The following is a 20,968-nucleotide window of genomic DNA, read 5'->3' on the forward strand; positions in this document are numbered from 1 at the left end:
ACCATGGATATTCCACATATTACATGGGAAATTTGCAGTGTTTCAAGGTAGATTTTTTTTTCCCCTTTTATGTGTAATTCCAGGTCATTTTTTATTGTATACCTTTACTATTAAAGTCCCAGGAACAATGATTTATTGTCACAGAAACATCCGAAGGACTCTGGTTTTCTCACCAAGCGCTGGGGTGGAGGCTTGGCCATGGGAGAGGCAGCTCAGCCAGGAAAATCAGGGAATAGGAAAGTCTGGGGCCCCTCCTGAGCCTTCAGCATCTTTACCTTGTTATTTAGATGATGGCTTTTGGGCCATAATAATAATAATAATAATTGTAGCAATAACAATGGTAATAATAATAACAATAATAATAACAACAGTACTAATAACAATAATAATTTTAAAATGATCCCTTCCCAGATCTCAAGCTCTGTCCCTGCCCCGCTGACCCCACTGCCACAGGGCTGGGGAAGGGTTGGACCCAACCATGGCAAACACCACCAGGATTCCTCGGCACAGAGATCCAACCCAGTCCCACATCCACAGCAACCTGGGGATAACTTCCCATCCCTGTTCCCAGAGAAATCCGGGAAGGCAGAAGGTGTTGAAGTTAAGGAATGTTTAAGTCAGCCAGAAGGATTCTAGACTAGAAGGTTTCACTTTGAACTGAAATGTGCCCAGGACCATTCCCAGCCTCCCCATTCGCACTCCCTTTCCCATTTTTTTGTCCATCTGGATCCCTTTCACCTCACCCACCACCACCCAGGCACCAAATAAGGAAGGAAAGTAGCACTGACTGTTGTCATTATTTATTACAAATTATAAATTGAATATTACTGTCTAAAAAATAATCAATAGATTTAAATAAATATACAGATTTCAGGATGCTACATATGGCAGGTGTGCAGTAAGTCACTTAAGGACGGGACATTCCACACACGAGGAGATTGACAGAGTACTTTACAGCAGTAGTTTTATTTTAAATTACTCACATTAAACCATGTGCAAAATTTCCTCTGGAACAAACCCTTTCAGGGTTTTCTTCTTTTGGTTTTTTTAGAGTGACTCCAACCTTCAGAAGGTCAAAGATAAGAACAGATTCTCTGCAGCTTTGGGGACCAAATGATTAATTTGCTGTTTCATTCACAACACAATCAATTGGTCTTATTTTCCCCCTCTCCAGGGCTTAAAGCAAAATCAAGGAATTATTTTTCTTGTCCATCGGGACTACCCTTGCAACAGCCACAGATTTTGGTCCACCACCATCTTCAAGCAGCCTTCCCAAAGCTCCTGTGCGACGCTGGCGTGGGCAGCAGAGGGACCCAGAGTGGGGAGCAGTTCTTTACCTGCCCTGCCCGGGGGGCAGCCCTGGCTCCCCGCAGAGCTCAGTCTGCCCAGGCAAACAAACAAAAGTGCATTTGTGACACAGCTCCGGAGCCCTGGGCCTGCCTTGGGTTGGTTTCTGGGCACTGGGCTCAGTGCTTTTCCCAAATTTTTCCTTCCCTCCCCTGGGCCAGCGGATCTGGGTTTAAACCTGAGCCTAAGCTCAGACAGGGCTGTGCTCCCTTACAGGATCACAGGGGTTGGGTTGGAAGGGACCCTAAAGATGATCCAGGTCCAACCAGTCCTTCCCTCCACACCATTCCCACCTGGCTGCCCCTCACCTGATGCATTCCCCACCCAGGCTCCCCTTCCCCTGCCCCCCTGAGTGGTCATTTACTGTCCAGAGCCCAGCTCAGAGCTGGCCTAAGCCAAGCAGCAAGTCAGGCTTTGTGTGCCCTCTCCCCACCACCCCAGCTCTGCCCCAGCCTTTCTCTCCAGGCAGAGCTGGGGGAAATCTGGGATATTCAGGAGCTGGAAGTCCTCACTGAGGGTGTGTCCAGGGAGATGCGACGGGGTCACTGACCCAGACCAGGGCTCTGCTCACCCTCCCCTCGCTATGGGGGCACAAACCCAGCCCCACAGCAGCCACACCTGGGCATCCTTGGGGTCACCGATGCTCAACTACAGCCAGAAGATCCACCCCAGTGATTTCTCAGCCCCTGACTGCCCAGCTGGCTCCAGGTAATGATGAAATAAACTTTTAACACAAACTGGGCGCTGTTCCCCCACGGGAGCCTCATCCACAGGCACTGAGTGACAAGAGAAAACAGTGCCAAGCTCACCCCTGCCTGCAGAGAGCAGCCAAACCCCAGTGCAGCGGGCTGGGCCCAGCTCAGCTCCGGGGCAGAGCAGCCTCGGCCAGGGACGGGCTCGGTGCTGCCTGGCCCAGCCCTGCCCAGAACCCCTGGCTGTGATTCACCCACCACACGTGGGCTCAGCCCCTGCCCAGGGCTCCAGGGCACAGTCCAGCTGGTGCTGCTCCAGCACGAGCCTTGCCTGATCCAAAAAGGCACAATTCAGCTCCAGGACACTTCTCTGACTGTGTGGAGAGACAGTTCTTTCCCTTGACAGCAGTCCCTTGAGTGCCGGTTGATGCAGCAGGAACACGGAGACTTCCACTTCCTCCCCTTCCACTCACAGCCTTCCTTCAGCTCTAGCAACCAACAGCGGAGCTGGAGGCACCCACAGGACTCCAAATTCTTCTGGTGAGCTCGGTGTGCACCTGTCTTTATCTCTTCTTCTTCCAGATGTTTTTCTCCCAGGGCAGAGCGGGTGGCCGTGTGTCCCTCCGGGAGCGCTGCTGGCGTTTGCCGGAGCGCGGGCTGGGCACCCTGAGGTCCCTGGGAACAGAAGGGACACCGTGGTCACTCTCCAGCCCACCTGCCCCCTACCCAGTACCCCCATTACGACATTTATCTACCCCTCAGCACAATTTGCTGGGAGGCAGGAGATGGGAGAAAGAAGAGTAGGAATTTCTGGATGAAGGTGCAGCAGGGCTTCATCAAGCCCAGCGAGGTGGGAGAGGATTCAAGGATGACCCAAGGGCTGCTTCCCAAATCTGCCTTTCAGAAAGTGTCCCCACTGCTTCTAATTTAATTGCCACCAATTCATTAATTTGCCGCCTCCCTTTAGCTCAGCTACACTCCTGGAGTTGTGGCTTCTCCCCACAGTTCCCTGATGTGGGGTTAGCAGAGCTCAGTCCTTGGGCCCAAAGTTGCTGCCCAATAAATTATCTTCCCACACGGTGCCATCCCCCTCCCCGCCCTCTGTCCATCACCCACCTGCCTGTCCCACATCAGAGGAGCTGCCCACTCCAATCAAGAATTTCATTTTAGGTTATATTGCTGTGGTTTGGGAAGGGCACACGCAGCCCTGGCCCCTCAGATGGGGCCTTCAGTGCGCCAGAGAGCAGAAACAGCCAAGTCTGCTCCTTCCAAGGAGACAGGAGGAGGTCAGGTCCCGGGCTAACTGCAGCCTGGAGCCACAGCCACACATTTTGAAGTGCTCATAAGGAATGTTCAGAGGGGGTTTAGGTGCCCTGCTCACCTGAGAGCTCTCAGCAGCCCATGATGGGGAGGCCTCGTGGCAGCGCTCTGCGGAGACCTCGCTGATGCTCCAGAGCTCACGGGGAGCTTCAGACTCTGGAGGTACCTAAAGAGCAAGAGGAGAAGCCTGAGCCACCCAGAGCCAGGCTGCGGGGAGCTCAGGGGAGCCTGGCCCGGTGACAGACAGCTGAATGCACGGCTTTGAAGGGTTAATTGCAGCTATTCGGGAGCTATTCACGGCTCACTTTGACTGCCATTCCCTGTGCCAGAGCTCCTCTATTCACAGGCACATTTAATGGTTGGGGATTGTAACTCTTGCCTGGTTATGGAATTAATGACAGATATCCACGACCACTGCACTCCCCTCCCTTCAGCAGCGCTGCTGAAGCTGAACTGAGACCCCACCGTGCCATAAACTGAGGTGGCCACAGGACATTTGGCTGCTAAGCCCCAGCTCAGAGCAGTCCTGCTCTGCTCCCCTCTGAGCCATGCAGGGGACACTGGTGTCCCAAAACTCCACACCCTCACCTGTCCCATTCCCACATGCTTCCAGCTCCTCCTTCCAAGCAGGGGACACTGGTGTCCCAAAAATCCACACCCTCACCTGTCCCACTCCCACATGCTGTCAGCTCTCTTTTCCTAGCAGGGGACACCGGTGTCCCAAAGCTCCACACCCTCACCTGCCCCATTCCCTGCTGCTTCCAGCTCCCCCTTCCCACCAGCATCCCCAGCTCTTCCCCAGCCTCCTGGCAGCAGCAGGGGTGGAGGTGACACTGCTGCCTGCCAGCTGCTGAGGGGACCCTTGTGCACCCGGTGACACTGTCAGGGCTCTCCCAGGAGGGCAGAAAAAAGCCACCAGGCAAATCCCAGCTGTTGGCAAGGAGCCCTCCCCAGGGAGCTGTGCAGACACCCAAGCCCTGCCTGTCCCTCCTCCCCGGGCAGCCCCCAGGGATGCCCCCAGCGCTTACCCAGGCCTGCCCTGGCAGAAGGTGGCACAGGTGCTGTCCCTGGAGCGCCAGCACTGGCACCTGCCCGCCGACCTCTTGCGCCGCCTTGGCGGGCTGCCCAAGCCGTAGGGAGCGGTATGCCTGGGAAAAACAAAGGAATTCAGCTGTGCCACCGGCTTTTTATTGGCCAGCAGGTTTATAACAGGGTGCTGGGAGGCAGCCAAGCCAGGGCCAGGATAATAAAAAACTCATCTATAGGCATAAGGTGAAAAGGTCACTGGTGGGTCTGAGCCTTTAAACTCCAGCTCCTCTCCCACCTACTGTTTTCCCCACCCTCCCTGCCGGGAGACGGCCGCTCTGCGCTGGCTGGGAAGGGGAGTTTTCACTCCTTGCAGCAGCCCAGGTGCCTGTGCAAGGGTTGGGCGAGCTGGCAGCTCCCATGGGTGGCACAGCTCCTGAGGGGCACGGCTGGCCCAGCCCAGCAGCCCCAGCCGAGGCGCCAGCACTTTCCTTCCCTGCAGGTTTAACATGCAGGACATGGCACAGCCCGAGATGTCTCGGGGCCAGAGCAGGTTCTCATGCCCACAGCCCGCTCCCAGAGCTGCGAGCACACTCCCGCTCCATCTCTGATGGCAATCTCCTCTCCCAGAGGCTGCGCGATTGGCAGGGACTGCAACAACTCCCCGAGCAAGCAGCGAGTTGTAAGTGCATGTCAGCCAGCGCGGTTATAACCACACCTGAGCGCGTGTGTTGTGCTGGGCTGCGATGGCCATTGGTCTGAAAGCGCCGGGAAATCTGCTCGGCATTCCTGAGGGCAGGACTTGGCAGCCGCGGGCCCACCGCTGCCTCATTAGCAGCACTGGCAGGCAGCAGCCAGGTTTACAGCGTGCGAGTGCGGAGAGGAACTTTTCCGACTTGCAGCCGCAACATCTCGCTGCTGCTGCGGGCTCGCAGAGGTGCAAACCTCAGGAGAAGGCGAGGCCAGGAGGAAGCGGCGCGCTGTGCTTTCACCCCGACCCCCGGGGCTTGGACAAACACCTGAGCAGCAGCAGCAGCACAGTTTGTCCCCTTCTGGGCTGGCCGTGCACCTCGGAGCAGGTGCTGCCAGAGCCCCAGAGCCCCGGGCCCCTTTCCCAGCCGCCTCCGGAGGAAGGTACAGCCCCTGCCCATCGCCAGAGCCGCCCCGAGCGCCGCGCTCTGCTCACCCAGGTGTGTTGACCCAGATGATGTCCAGGTGACAGAAGTAGATGCATTCCTTATCCAGCCAGCTGTTGCAGGAACATCGCTTGCTCCTCGGCGGCGCGGCCAGGTGCGACTCGGGCGGGGGATGGCCCAGGCCTGCGGAGGAGGAGGGGATGAGCGGCCCAGCCCGTGCCTGTGTCCCCTCGGGGGTCGCGGCGATGTCCCCGCGCCGGCGGGAGCGCGGTGAGGCTGCGGCTCCTCCCGGAGCGAGGGTCCCGCACCGCGCCCGCGGCCTCCGCGCACACCCCGGGCACCCCCGGCCCCCTCCCCGCGCCGAGGGGGCGCAGGGGGTCCCCCCTCCCCTGCGGGCACCCCCGGGGCCCCCAGCCCCGCTCCAGCCCGGGGCTCACCGGCTTCCAGCAGGGCGCAGAGGGCGAGCGCCAGCAGCACGGCGGTGTAGCTGCCCATGACCGCGGCTCTGCGCTGGCAGCTTTGGGGCTCCTCCCGGGCTTTTCCTCCTTTTCCTCGCGTCCCGGCTGTTCCAGCGGAGCCGCCGCGCTGCGTCTGGAGCCGGCGGGAGCCCGGCAGGTGCTTTATAGCCCCGGCCCGGCGCGTCAGCCGCTCCGCCCCCGGGGAACGCCGGGCTCGCTGGGGCGGGCGCGGAGCCCCCGCTCCTCCCTGGAGAACTCCTCGGGTTCTTCTGCCTGGGCAGCTCCGGGGAGAAAGTGCCGGGGGGTGGGAAGAGTCTCCGGGGATGCCGTGAGGGGGGACCGTGTGCGGAGCGTGCCCTGAGCGGGGCTGGGGCTGCGGGGAAAGGCAGCGAGCACGGGGGGGCTGCAGGCAGTGCCCCCCTGGGAGCTCCCCGCAGCTCCTCCGGCCCCGGGGGATGCTTTAAACAGCACAAACTGGGCAGAATTCAAGATCAAAGTCAAGTTTTCACTTGAAATGTCTTCATTTGACTTAATTTGTTTTAATAAAAATGCAGATTGATCAACTCACTTGAAAATGCTGCTCATTTCGTGCAATGACAGCCTCAGCTTTCTCTCTATTTTCTCCTCTAAATCAACTTTAGGACTTTTGCTGCGTTCGGCAATTAAAACTTCTTGCAATAAATCTGCCTGAGCACTGTCTAATTTCGCTTCAGCATTCATGTGGCTCATTGGACATTATCTGTACATTTTTGGGATGCGAATCATGTGAAGCACAGTCACCTCCTGGCATGCCCGAGGAGGAGTCAGAGCCCTTCACCTTGCCCGTGGAGTGTCAGGCAGAAGCAGGAAATTCCTCCGGGGAAGTGCTGGGTCCCGACCATGCCAGGGATGGATCACGGCTTCCAGGCACCCTGAATTCCTTGAGAGCACCGATCCAGCTTGGAACGGCAGCTCCAGGCACGGCAAATCCCGCGAGCGGTTTAGGAAAGCGAAATCACCGCCTTTGACTTTTGCAAGAGGTTCTCAAAAAGCTTCTCGGGAAAGGGAGGGTATTTTATTTGTTTACCACGAGCAGTTCAGCTTTTTATGGCCCTGTTGTCATGGGCAGATGCAAGGTGGTGACAATTAGAGCCACAGTGAGGGCTCATGCACAGGAACACGTGAGTGAGGAAAGAAAGGGAAATAAGGAAAGGTGCAGGGAGGGAGAGTGAGGAAAACAGCTCCTGAGACAGAGCTTCTGCTCACAGCAGCTCATGGAAGTAAAGCAGGTGATGAGTGCAGTCCTGCAGGCAAAGTCTGGAGGATCTGACATCCCCTTGGTCCAGGCAGCAGAGGGAATTCCCCTCTGTGCTCATGCGAAATGCACACCGGGGGTGTGTGAGGGGAAAAAACAGTGGGAGCAAAGAAACAGCCACAGACATTTCCAGAGGGCCTGAAGTGAGGGGGCACAGAGGCCAGAGCAGATGAAAAATGGATGTATGGGCACGCCATGAAAATGACAGAGTAGAGGATGTGTCAGGCAGAGAAAATCAGGAAGAGTGCAAATGATAAATTAATAAGAAAGTAAAGATAGAACTCATAAAATAAAGCAAACAGAGAGAAGTGTTTAACCTCTGTATCAATGCAACAATTATTCTAAAGAAAACAGGGAAACACAAAAGCAGCATTACCTGTTGCTGCCCATATTCCAGCTGTGCCAAGTTTCAGAGTTATGTCAGAGTTGTGTGTGACATTCCAGATGCCAGTGATACAATAAATCTGCCTTGGCTCCCGTTCCTGCTCCTCACCCTGGTCACTGCGGGCTGAAAGACGATCCCCTCGACGTGGGGAAGGCAACGCAGCCGTGTTTGCTCACCCCGAGGGAAGGCTGGGGAGTAAATGACATCATTTTATAAAAAAGGGAGCTCTCTCTGGAGGGGTGCTGCCGTGAGGGCTGGGACAGAACCAGGGTGCTGCCACTCGGCGGGGTTGGTTTGCTGAAGGGATCAGCCCTGTCACACACAGACCCAGTGCCTCAGGCGAGGAACCACAGCCTCAAGCAAACCCCAGGATCTGGGCATCTGTGTTCAGGGAGTTTCCTCCACCCGGGCTCTGTCACCCAGCTCGCATTTCTGCAGAGCACCTGGAGCCCCACGTACCTGTCTGCAATCTCCTGAGGCTGGAAGTGCCCAGCTGTCTGCTGCTGCCTGCCTGTCGTGCCAGGTGTAAAAACATCTTCACAAACCAGGCCTTTCATCCAAAGATTTCTCAATTGTTGTCTTCATTCCCCACAAATCTCACCAGACTGAAAACGGAGCAAGCGTTACACCCTCCTGCTCATCTGTGTCTGAGGAAGGGAGCCTGAATTCCCTTTTTTCTCCAGGAAAAGCCCCCCTGTGCTGAGCAGGCACCGACCTGAGCAGCTCACCTTGGGAAGTTTGGCACCAGAACTCCAAAGATCCCAAAGGATGTGGGGCTGGGGATGAATTCCACTGTTCCTTGCAGGGATGTGGGAACCCTGCAGGGACGAGGTGGGGTTGGCACTGAACTGGCTTTGAACTGACCCAGCTCCGAGAGCTTTGTCCAGAGCTAAGGAGTTCCTGTGGAAAAACAATACTTTAAAAAGTTGTTTTGCCTTCGGGGCTTTGTGAGGGAGGATGCCCAGACAGAAGGTGAAGCAGCTGCTTCAGCACCAAACACATCCCCACAGAGCAGGTGGGACTCAGTGATCCTGGAGGTCTTTTCCAACCTCAGTGATTCCACAGTTCAGTGATTATTCTGGTGTCTGTGGTGCCTCCAAGAATACCTGCTTGGTTTAGGTTGAATCGAGGGATATTCTGAGCTGGAAGGGACCCACCAGGATCTTCCAGTCCAGCTCCTGTCCCTGCCCAGACCCCCAACAATCCCCCCTGAGCATCCCTGCAGCGCTGTCCAAAGGCTCCTGGAGCTGTGGCAGCCTCGGGGCCGTGCCCATTCCCTGGGGAGCCTGGGCAGTGCCAGCACCTCTGGGGGAAGAACCTTTCCCTGCTCTGCAGCCTGAGCCTGCCCTGGCCCAGCTCCAGCCGTGCCCTGGGTGCTGTCCCTGTCCCAGGGCAGGGATGGGAGCTGCCCCTCGGGAGGAGGTGCAGATCCCTGAGCTCTGCCCTCAGTGTGCTCTGCTCCAGCTGGACACACCAGGAGCCCTCAGCTGCCCCTCCTGTGGCCCCTCCTGACCCTTCACCATCTTTGGGCACCCTCAAATACCCTTAGAACCTGTATTTTGGTGCCCCAAACCCACAGATGTCCCATCCCCTCCTGCTGTGGGCTGGGGATCAGCCAGCACTGGGAGCTGTGGTTCTCCTTGACCTCCAGAGCATGGAGAACCTGCCCAGCTCCTGCCACTGTCCCCGTTGTTCCCCTGATAAGGATCAGCAGCCAGCTTCCCAAGGCCAACCCTCCTGGCACTATCACCACACTAAAATCACAAAGGAAAACAAGAGTGCTGCAGGAGGGCCGGGCCGTGCTGCACAAACACGGCTCCCAAAGAAGGAACAAAGGCGTGCGCGGGGTCCTAAATGCCAAAGATGGGCTTTGCCTCCCGCAGTTATTTTTTCCCTTTTGTTTCTGACTGCGGGAGCACATTGTTTGTGTCACTGCGAGGAGTTCCAGGCAGACATGACGAAAGGGACAAAACAGCCCAAGACAGGAGACATCCCGTGCGGCCCTCGCGCGCGGCGCTGTTTGGAAACAAGGAGTGAGCAAACAGGAAAGGCCTTTAACCATTGAGCAGTCGGGATCCCGGCGTGCTCCTGGCACCAGCAGGAACAATGGGGGTGATGTCACGAGCCAGAATTCCCCCGTGGTGGATGGCAGCCCAGCAAATAATCATAATTCTTGTCCCGGGACATCAGCAACATTTTTGCGCCGTTGGTCATCCCCCACGGAGCCGCTGTGAGGAAATGTAGGAAAGAGACATTGTCAAGTGAGGCTTCCTCTGGGGTTTGCACTGCCCCCCTGCCCTCCCCAGCTCAGCACATCAGCTGGAATAAATCACAGCTTTCTGCTGGCGGGGAGGATCTCAGGGAGGTGCAGGGAGGCTGAAGGAGATGTTTCACACAGTGAAAACGGGTGAGCAACACGGTCTGGAGACTTGGAAGGCAAAGGGGCAGAGTTTCCTCAGCTCTGTGGGGCTTTGAGTTCACACAGAGTGACTCCAGAGCATTGTCCATGGGATTCCAAAGGTGCTGAGGATGGCCAGGGGCTCAGGAGAGAGTCCTGCACAAACAGTGGTGGAGGGGGGGGAATTTCAACAATTTTTTTTCAATAATTTCAGCAATATTTTTCAATAATTTCAACAAATTTTTTCAACAGATTTTTTATTATTGTTTTTTAAGGCTATTAAAAAACACGAACCACAAAAAGGCACCCTCCAGATCCAATTTGCTCCTTATTTTGGCTTAAAGCCAACTCTGTGAAGAATATACTGAACTTCATTTGCAGCGTTCAGGCCTTTCCTGAGGCAGCTCTTGAATTCCTTTTGGCTCCTCTGTGTTGGTGGGGACTGGTGCCATGGGAGGACTGGGAGAGCTGGGCAGCCCCCAGGGCTTGGGAGGGTTTTGTTCTTGGGCTGTCACTGGAAATCCAGACTGACCTCTCCAAGATTAGCTCTACAAGCTCCCAGTTGGTTTCCCCACAGCCATCCCCGCTCTGTCCCTTCTGTGCTGTCCCAGGGGAGCTGGCACTTCCAGCTGGAGCTGGACTTGGGATTTCAGCAGCACAAAGGACCCCAGTGAGTCCCAGCCATTCCTGCAATGCAGCCCTGAAGACAGAAACACAAAGCCACAGATGCGTGCGTGGTTTGCTGACAACGGATTTGTCTTGCTCTGTGTTTGTGGCCTGTCTGAACACACCCCCAGCTCTTTGCCGTGGTCACAGTGGGATCTTCACGTGTTTTCCCCATCCCGAGGCTCCCAGGGAAGCCCAGGGTCCCTCCCAGAGTGGGCAGAGGCAGCCTAGCCCCAGGCGTTGGCATTGCCACAGCACAAACACGAGGGGTTCCTGCTGCACGGGTGAGGGTCCCCAGGACAGGAGGGCTCACACAGGGAGGGGAAGATCCTGGGATGTGCTGGCTCCTTCCCAGGAAGGGGGGGAGGGGCAGGTGGCCATAGCAAGGACCACCTGTGACATCCAGGAGAGCCAGGCTGTGACCCAGGAAGTGCCTGTCCCCAGGGTGGGACACTGCCCGCTGCCCAGGGCCAGCCTGCTGGAATAGGGCTGAAACTTGCCTGGCATGCTGGGGGATTATCCAGTTCTGCTCTGCAGGGATGGATTATCCAGTTCTGCTCTGCAGGGATGGATTATCCAGTTCTGTTCCCAGGGATGGATTATCCAGTTCCCTTCTCTAGGGATGGATTATCCAGTTCTGTTCCACAGGGATGGATTATCCAGTTCTGTTCCCAGGGATGGATTATCCAGTTCCCTTCTCTAGGGATGGATTATCCAGTTCTGTTCCCAGGGATGGATTATCCAGTTCCCCTCTTCAGGGATGGATTATCCAGTTCTGCTGTCCAGGGATGGATTATCCAGTTCCCTTCTCCAGCGATGGATTATCCAGTTCCCTTCTCCAGCGATGGATTATCCAGTTCTGTTCCCAGGGATGGATTATCCAGTTCCCTTCTCCAGCGATGGATTATCCAGTTCTGCTCTTCAGGGATGGATTATCCAGTTCTGCAGTGCAGGGATGGATTATCCAGTTCCCTTCTCCAGGGATGGATTATCCAGTTCCCTTCTCCAGGGATGGATTATCCAGTTCCCTTCTCCAGCGATGGATTATCCAGTTCTGCAGTGCAGGGATGGATTATCCAGTTCTGTTCCCAGGGATGGATTATCCAGTTCCCTTCTCCAGCGATGGATTATCCAGTTCTGCTCTTCAGGGATGGATTATCCAGTTCTGCAGTGCAGGGATGGATTATCCAGTTCCCTTCTCCAGGGATGCATTATCCAGTTCCCTTCTCCAGGGATGGATTATCCAGTTCCCTTCTCTAGGGATGGATTATCCAGTTCTGTTCCACAGGGATGGATTATCCAGTTCTGTTCCACAGGGATGGATTATCCAGTTCTGCTCTTCAGGGATGGATTATCCAGTTCCCTTCTCCAGGGATGGATTATCCAGTTCCCTTCTCCAGCGATGGATTATCCAGTTCTGTTCCACAGGGATGGATTATCCAGTTCCCTTCTCCAGGGATGCATTATCCAGTTCTGCTCGTCAGGCAGAAGTGACAAAGCCAGAGGTGCTGTCCTGAGGGGCCTGGTGACACTTTCCTGCCTGAGAATCTGAATTCCAGTGGCTGCCAGTGGGTGTGGGCTGGCAAAGTGGAAGGACAGGATTGGAAACAAATCCTGATCCCTTTCTGCAGGCCCTTTCAGTGGAGCTCTCAGAAGCCACTGCTCAGGGCCTGTTTGGTGTTCCCGGGATTCTGGCGTTGTTGGGATGCCCTGGGATGTCTGTCAGGCAGGGAGCTGCAGGGCAGGGAGAGAGAGGTGGGATCTGAGGGGTCTTGGAGGGGGAAAACAAAGTGAAAACAAAGAGAAAACAAAGTCTCCGAGACCTGGGAAGTGTCCTGAGCTGTCTGTCTGCAGCCTGAGGTGATCCTGACCCTGGTACACAAATGTCATTAAATTTAGATTAAATTTACACAAAGGGACCAGGCTTTGAGTCAGATAAAAGCTGGGGAAGGCAAGATGGGCCTCTGGGACATGAGACTGGATTAAATCCAGGAAGGCGCCGGATAAACTGGGAATACTGGGAATGTATGGATCTGCACATTCAGCTTCATGCAGGGCCCTCCTGTTTTATTGGACCTGGATAAAACTTCCAGGAGCAGCCAAACCTGGCCCCTTGTGGCACTGCCTGCTGCTGGTGACTGTCACAGGCCACAGACCTGGCCTGGCTTTTCAGTTCCTTTAAAATCACAATAAATGTGCTCCTGATGACACCTTTCCATCCTGCTCTGGGAGCTCTGGAAAAGAGAAACACTGAAAAAAAATTACAGCTCTTCCACATCAAGGATCTGCTGAGGATTTTCAAAATTGTCAGGACTCCAAAGGCTCCCAGCTCCTGCCCCTTTCCTCAGCACCTAGGAAGCAGAGCATGTTTCACCTTTTCTCTGTGGATGCAAAAGGGAATATTTGCAGTTAAGAAAGGGTTTTTTTAATAAAGTGAATGACAATTACAGCCAGTCCCGTGTGCCTGCCTGATCGCACATTTTTGTGCCCAAAAGGCAAGAAAAGCAAAGTGCAGAGTGTGTTTAAACAGCCCTGTGGAGACATTCCTCGCGTGTTGAGTGTTCATTGGAACCCTTTAACAGGGATGTCTGCCTTGACTCCACCCTGGTGGCTGAACCCCTTCAGCTTTCCAGCACGATGAGTGACCTGGAATTTCTAATTACAATAGGTGTCATACAATTAATCACCGCCTGGGAGCCGGCTCAGTGCTCTGAGAGCCCCAGCTCTGCAGCAAGGGCAGGAGAGGAGCTTGTGCAACAGGGCTGGTTCCAGCTGGGACAAGCCTGGTGGGGCTCCTGCCACAGGACAGGCACAAATCCCCCTTCTCCAGGTGCTCCGGGTTCAGGCACAGCAATGGGAGCCAGGTCAGATGCCAGCACACAAAGTGGCTTTAAGCTATCAGCTTGGAAATGTTCAGCAGCTTAAATCCGTTCCTGACCTCTCCTTCTAGGTTTTATTTCTCTAGGGGAGAAATTGGGGTAAGTTGGGTTAAGGGAGATGCAAAAATCATTCAGGGACAGGAATTCATGCAGAGACTAAGGCAGAGGTTAAAGAGAGAATCCCAGACTGGTTTGGGTGGGAAAGGACCCTAAAACTCATGGGCAGGGACCCCTCCCCCTGTCCCAGGCTGCTCCAGCCCCAGGGTCCAGCCTGGCCTTGGGCACTGCCAGGGATCCAGGGGCAGCCACAGCTGCTCTGGCAATTCCAGCCCAGCCCCTGCCCACCCTGCCAGGGAACAATTCCTGCCCAATCTCCCAGCCAGCCCTGCCCTCTGGCACTGGAAGCCATTCCCTGGCTCCTGTCCCTGCAGCCCTTGTCCCCAGTCCCTCTGCAGCTCTCCTGGAGCCCCTTCAGGCCCTGCCAGGGGCTCTGAGCTCTCCCTGGAGCCTTCTCCTCTCCAGGGGAGCACCCCCAGCTCTCCCAGCCTGGCTCCAGAGGGGCTCCAGCCCTGCAGCAGCTCCAGGGGCTCCTCTGGGCTCTCTCCAGCAGCTCCAGGTGCTGCTGATGTTGGAATTCTGAGCTCTGCAGGTGGGGAATCACCTGAGAAGAGCAGAGGGGCAGAGTCCTCTCCCTCAAGGTGCTGCTCAGGATTCCTTTGATGCAGCCCAGGACATGGAGATGGTTTTGGGGCTGCAAACCTTCACTGCTGAGCTTTTAACCCCTCCAAATCTCCCCAATTCCTTCCCCTCAGAGCTGGTTTTGGTCCATCCACCCAGCCCCTGCTCGCCCTTGGGATTCCCCAGGCTCAGGACCTTGCACTTGGCCTTTGTGACCCCCCCGAGGTTCTCCCAGGCCCCCCCTCCCCAGCCTGCCAAAGTCCCTCTGGATGGTGACATAAAGCTCGGGGAAAAGCGAGGAAAACAAACAAAATGCAAGTGTCTGCCCTTTACACCTCAGCACTTTAATAGGGGGTTAATTATTAATTATTGATATGCTTTATTGGCGCGTTGGGGCATTGATTGTGCCGCCCGCAGGACGGATCCCATTGTTCTGAACAATGTGCAGATCCATGGAAGCACCCACAGGGGTTACAAAGGTTTTCCAGAAAAAGTGCTGATGCTGGAACATTAAAAATTATGAGTACCGAGAATAGCTCACTTTTCCCCCTAAATTAGGGCTGGAGAAGAAATTAACTCCTGAGTTTTTGAAATTTTTAACCTTCAGTAAAGTTATTCCAGCTCTCAGCTTTGTAATTTGTTGCAAAATGATTGAATTTGTTTAATTTTCTTTACTCAGAGACTCAAAACTGTATGGAAAAAAAAATCTTCTGTCAAAATACCACAGTTTAATCAGACTTGCAACTTTCCAAAACATCTTTTTTTTTGAAAAGAGAAGTCAGAAAACTCTGTTTGGAGAAAGAAACCCAACAGAACTGCAAAAACATCTCCAAGATGGTCATAATTTCCACCCAGCTCTTTTTGGGAGGAGATGAGTGGCTCCAGCAGCAGATCAGTCAGGGAAGGAAACAAGGAAAGTTGTACGAGAAAGTTTAATTAAAGTGGGAGTAATTAGGTGCTGAGGAATCCCAAGGAGGACTTGGCACAGGCTCAGTCTGGGCAGTGTCTTCTGGCTGGATGTCTCTGCCCTTGGCCAGAGGGAGCTGTAATTTCGGTTACTGGTTAACCAGTTTGCCATGAAATTCCATTCTTCCAGCCTGGAACTCTGGGGATTCGACTCCAAGTCCAGAGGGATCAAAGCTGAGGGGAGCAACCCGATTTTCTGCTCCACTGGAAATTCTGTGATTTTTCTATTCTGACCCAAAATGACGTCAAGCTATTTGGAGTTTCATATTTAAAAAAAGATAATCGCAGAAGCATTTTTATCTCAGGTTCCAGGAATGTGTTACTGTGAGCAAAAATTGCGTTTTTCTCCTATCTTAAACAACATTTTAGCGTATTAAAACAAGTGTTGCAGTTTGAAATCTAAATTTAAACCCAACAGTGGCACAGCCCGTTCCAAAGCTGATATGAGGTGTTGCAAAATCCATAACAAGTGCTGATTGTGTGACCTCTGCTGCTGGTTTGGTGGTTTCAGAACAATCAGCAGGATTGTTTGGAGAGGATTGTGAAGGATTGATTTGTGAGGGATGTTTGTCAACACTGGCTGTGGTTGTGGGGAAGGTGTGGGAAGAGAAGAGAAGAGAAGAGAAGAGAAGAGAAGAGAAGAGAAGAGAAGAGAAGAGAAGAGAAGAGAAGAGAAGAGAAGAGAAGAGAAGAGAAGAGAAGAGAAGAGAAGAGAAGAGAAGAGAAGAGAAGAGAAGAGAGAAGAGAAGAGAAGAGAAGAGAAGAGAAGAGAAGAGAAGAGAAGAGAAGAGAAGAGAAGAGAAGAGAAGAGAAGAGAAGAGAAAAGAGAAGAGAAGAGAAGAGAAGAGAAGAGAAGAGAAGAGAAGAGAAGAGAAGAGAAGAGAAGAGAAGAGAAGAGAAGAGAAGAGAAGAGAAGAGAAGAGAAGAGAAGAGAAGAGAAGAGAAGAGAAGAGAAGAGAAGGAATCTTGCTTTGTCTCTTTACCCCAGGAATTTCCTGGCTGCTGTGGTGGTTCTGAGCTCTCCAGCCCCAGCTGATGGAGCTGTTTTCCATCTGGGGCTGCCCTGGGTGGTTTTGCTCTGAAGGCCACGCTTTAGTTATGTCTGACATCCCCGGGATGCCACAAACCCCCTCCTTTATCCCTGGAGATAAAGGGAGGAAGGGAGAAAACAAGATGAGAACAGAGGAGGTGAGAGGAGTCGGCTCCCCACGGGTGTTTTTTTACTATTTATAACCTCAGGGATTCCTCAAAATAGCCCTGGCTGTGCTTGCAGGGTGGTTTTCTCTGGCATGAATCATGTGGCAGCACATTCCTGCTGCTCAGCATTCCCTGCACATCCCGGGGGTCTCACCTGCTGAGGGACAAGCTCAGCCCTGGAGGAGCTGAAAACCCAAAAATCCTCTTAATCCCTGCCAGACTGCTCCCTTTGAGCACTGAGGCCACGTTCACTGTCAGCCTTGGGCAAACCCAAACCTTCCCCCAGCTGATGCTACACCCTGAGGCTCCTGGAGAGGGGGAAGCTCAGCCCCCAACACAGACCCCAGCTGTCCCCCCTGGTGGGGCCACCAGCCCTGGAAGTGTCCCAGAAACGTAAGGATGTGGCTCATGGGGCAATGGGCTGATGGTGGGAGTGGATCTTAGAGGGTTTTCCGACCTTGCCAGTTCTGATTGTGTGATCAGGGTGCAGGGCCGAGCCCAGGGGTGGCTGCCAGGGCCAGTCCCAGCCCAGGGGTGGCTCACAGGGACATTCCCAGCCCATCCAGGGGGTCCTTGACATCCAATCCCGATGGAAATATAGAACCCTAGTGCAGCTTTGAGTGCTGGAAGCAGGGAGCAGTCTCCTTAAATCACATTGTCAAGCAGCTGGAGGAAGTATCAGGAAATTCAGCCATCCTTGGAGTGGCCCCTGCCTCTTTTGCCTCTTTTTTTCAGGCTCTTCCAGAGGAAATTCTGGATAATTTCACTGAAACCTAAATAACCCCCGTCCCTTCCATAATCCCCAGTGCTGAGCTCTGCTCCTCCAGTGCCCCAGAGCTGCCCCACACTGCTCCCCCTGACCCTCAGAACATCCCCTCTGCTCCTGCACGGCCCCAGCCCAGGCCCTGTGTCTCTCTGTCCCCTGGGCTTGGCTGTCACAGCTGCAGCTCAGGTGCTCCTCTCACTGCTCTCCCCAGACCCAAATATCCACTCCACTTCTCTCTCCTCAATGACCCCCCATCCCTCTGCCACAGAAATTGTCAAACTTTCTAAACTGATCATTACCCAGCACTGTAAATCCACCACATTGGGAGATCCAGCCTCATTTCTTTCTGCTGCCCTTTCTCCAGAGCCCTGGGAAAGGCCAAAACACACATTTTTTCAATTTTAGGCTTCTCCTGCCAGCATGTCAAGATGAGGGTGCTTTAGAAACATGGATTTTCAGAGGTGTTTTTTTCTCGGTAAATCCACAGGTCAGAGCTCAGAGAAGGCCCAGCCTCAGCAGAGAGCTGCCTAAATCAGGGGGAGATGCAAAGGATGGGGTTGCGCACCAGGGGAACGTGAATTGGGAATGTTCTCCGGAGGTTCCACACCAGGACTGCTCATTTATCCCAGGATAAATGAGGTACTGGAAGAAAGAGCTCTCAAAGTCTCTTCTCACAGTACCCAGTAGCCCATTTACTCCCAAACTTCTGTTTTAGCCAGTGTTTATTTACTTGTGCAAACTCCAAGGCAAGATACAAAAAATTTCATCCCAGAAAATCTCGTTTCTCCCTCCCAGGGGGCTCTGGAAGAGCCAGGGCTCAAAGCAGGTGAGGCAATTCCCACCTGCCTCTCCCCCAGCCCAGGGAAGCGCTGTAACCACCAGGCTCCGAGGCTGCTGCACTCACACACGTCTGAGGGCTCGGCCCTGCCTCTTTTGTGTGGGTTTGGCAAGCCCTGCACATGCCGAATGGGTCGGGTCTTGCCAAAAACACCGAGAGCGGGGCACGCCCGGTGTGCGAGGCTCCGCAGGGCCGATGCAACAGCAGCTCCGCGTGCACACAGCTCGATCTGGAGGGGATTAAGTGCTCAGCCCTGGCATGAGGCATCCCTGAGAAACCTAAAACCTGAGGTGCCACCTAACACTGGAGGTGCCCTGGGCTCGCGGTGCTGTCACCGTGCAGGTCCCTGCAGGCTGACACCCTGCACGGGGACGTGCACATCCTCACGGCCCCCGGGCTGCCCGCGCCTCTCCTGGCACGGCACCGCTGTCCCCGCTGCCTGCTGGGCCCCAGCGTCGTGCTGGGAACAAGGGCAAGGAGCCCCGCTCGTTTTTAATGCCTTTTTGAGGTCAGGTCTGGGTGGGGACCCGAGGGGTTGCGCTCACCGCCGCTGCTCCCATGGGTGACACGGAGGAGGAGGAGGAGGAGGAGGAGGAGGAGGAGGAGGGGTTCATCTTTGCCACACGACAGAGCTGGGGCTGCCACCCTCACCAGAGTCCCTGGGAAGGCATTGTTGGCTCCCAGTCTAGGGTTGTCACTCTGGTCCAGTTTCTTTAGTTCAGGGTGACAGCGTTAAACCCATAAAATGGAATGGGAGGATGGCCCCAGGTTTTCCGTACTGTGACGTTCCTTTGAGCCCTTCCATCGTGTGCTGGCTCGTTGTTCTGGGGCTGTTTCTCTTTGGACGGGGTTCAATGTCTCCTCATTTACACACAGCCCTGGACGCCATTTTCTCCTCAGTCACCAGCGCCATTTTGGGGAGCAGAGGAGGCCATACCCGATGGATAAAGGGATAATCGACAATTAAAATCTTAGACTGTTGAGAATAAGCAGTTAGGGATATTAGAGATAATTAACAATTAACGAAGATAGGACATAAGGATATTAACAACAGGTAATTAAGCATTCAGTAATTGATTGGTGCAATTAACAACTGATGATCAACTGTGTCGACGCTTTACCTTGATAACATAAGAACTCGTGTTTGGGGATTTATTTCTCACACTGGGAGTTGTGCAGAGCCACAGGGTCTGATCACAGGGCGGGATGGGAGGCAGAGGGTTCAACCCCTCCCTGCAGGGGCCTGGCCAGGGAGGTCACAGCCTGATTTCCTGAGCCTTGGGAAGGGGCAAGGATTCCACACCCTCACCCAGCAAAATTCTGCTCTTCAGAATCTCCGAATCATCAAGGTTGGAAAAGCCCCCCAAGGTCATCACTCCATGTTCCCCATCCCTGTCCTCAAGTGCAACATCCCTTTGGTGTTTGGGCTCTTCCAGGGATGGAGACTCCCCCACTGTCCTGGGCAGCTGGGCCAATTCTTCACTAACTGTTCCATGGAAAATTTTCCCTAAGATCCAATTTAACCCCTCATGGCACAATATGAGGCTGTTTCTCCTCATCCTGTTATTACCCGTGAGAAGAGAGCACGCGGCTGTCCCCTCCTGTCAGGAGCTGTGCAGAGCCACAAGGTCCCCCCTGAGCCTCCTTTTCTCCAGGCTGAGCCCCTTTCCAGCTCCCTCAGCCCCTCCTGGGGCTCCAGACCCTTCCCCAGCTCTGTTCCCTGCCCTGGACACACTCCAGCCCCTCCAGGTCCTCAACGTTTCAAATCCAGGACAAGAAAATTTTTGAGGAGCTGTTTTCCCTCCTTAGGAACTAACTCAGAGCTTCCAAGGCTCCTGTGAACACCTGGGGACCAGAAGGGGAATTCTCATCCGGGACAGGAGGATAACTCAGGGCTGGGGAGGAGCTGCAGCTCTCCCTGCCTGCCCAACACACCTGCCTCACCTGCAGAGTTTGCACCTCCACACCTGTTTGCCTACATCGAGGAGGGCCCAAGAGTCTGGACAAGAGAGATGTGTCTGAAAGCATCCACAGAAAAAAAAAAAAAATGACCCAGAGTGTGTCTGACCGGGGTTGAGCATCCAGAGATGGGGACCTCCAGGGATGTGGCTTTAGGGGTATCTGTCAGGGCACTCCAAACCCAGATTCCTCTGAAGTGGTGGAGGTGAGGATCAGCACCTTTGTGGCTGTCTGTGGCCTGTGAAGGTCTGTCCACAGCCAAAGGCCACTTCAGAAAAGCCCTTCCAAACCCTGCTTTGATGTGACTCGGTGTGGAAGGCACAGAAAGTCAACTTTTCCTTTCCCTGAGTGCCCTGGGAGCTCTCCCCATGCTCTCAGAGGGGCTGTAGGTGTTCTCTGTGCTCAGCAAGAGGAAAAGGGCTCCAGCAGGAACAGCTTCAGAGCCTGCTGTTCACATCTGCCCTGCCAAGCTGGAAGGAACCTTAAAACTCACCCAGTCCCACCCCATGTGGGGACTGTGCCATGTGCAGGGACACCTTCCACCATCCCACCATCCTCCTGGAACTGGAACTAGGACCCAAGAGAGGCTGTGAATGCTTTGGGTGCCCAGCTCTGACTCAGACCTCCCCTGCCCTGCTTTTTTTGTTCCAATCCCCGTGGTTTTGGGGCTCTGAGCTGTGGAATTCAGAGGCTGCTCTGCACAGGGACCTGCAGGCAGCAGCAGATGCCGGCTGTGCCGTGGCTGCCTGGACATGAAGCAGCAGAGCCTGGGCCGGGGATGTCAGAGGGAAGAGCGGGGAGGAGGGAGGATCTGCCCTGGGTTAATGGCGTAATGAGAGAGGTGTGAAAATGAGGAGCAGCGGCAGCCCCGGGAGGCACTGATTTATCTGCCTGGTGACAGATGCCAGCTAAGGAAGGGGCTGTGTGCTGCAGGCAGGCGATGACACTCCAGCCTCAGCTCCT

General features: G+C 54.5%; 1 protein-coding gene across 1 annotated transcript; it reads right to left on the reverse strand.

The window, feature by feature from the left end:
• Positions 1-784: 784 nt before the first annotated feature.
• On the reverse strand, positions 785-6,181 carry EDN2 (endothelin 2). Its single transcript, XM_063418917.1, has 5 exons — positions 5,959-6,181; positions 5,572-5,704; positions 4,388-4,507; positions 3,421-3,525; positions 785-2,714 (listed from the first exon to the last, which is right to left on the reverse strand). The coding sequence occupies exons 1-5, from the start codon at positions 6,014-6,016 to the stop codon at positions 2,603-2,605; spliced, it is 528 nt and encodes a 175-aa protein (XP_063274987.1). The 5' UTR covers positions 6,017-6,181; the 3' UTR covers positions 785-2,602.
• Between the last annotated feature and the right edge of the window lie 14,787 nt (positions 6,182-20,968).

The sequence above is a fragment of the Prinia subflava genome, chromosome 24 (genome assembly GCF_021018805.1).
Source record: "Prinia subflava isolate CZ2003 ecotype Zambia chromosome 24, Cam_Psub_1.2, whole genome shotgun sequence".
NCBI classification, from domain to species: Eukaryota; Metazoa; Chordata; class Aves; order Passeriformes; family Cisticolidae; genus Prinia; species Prinia subflava.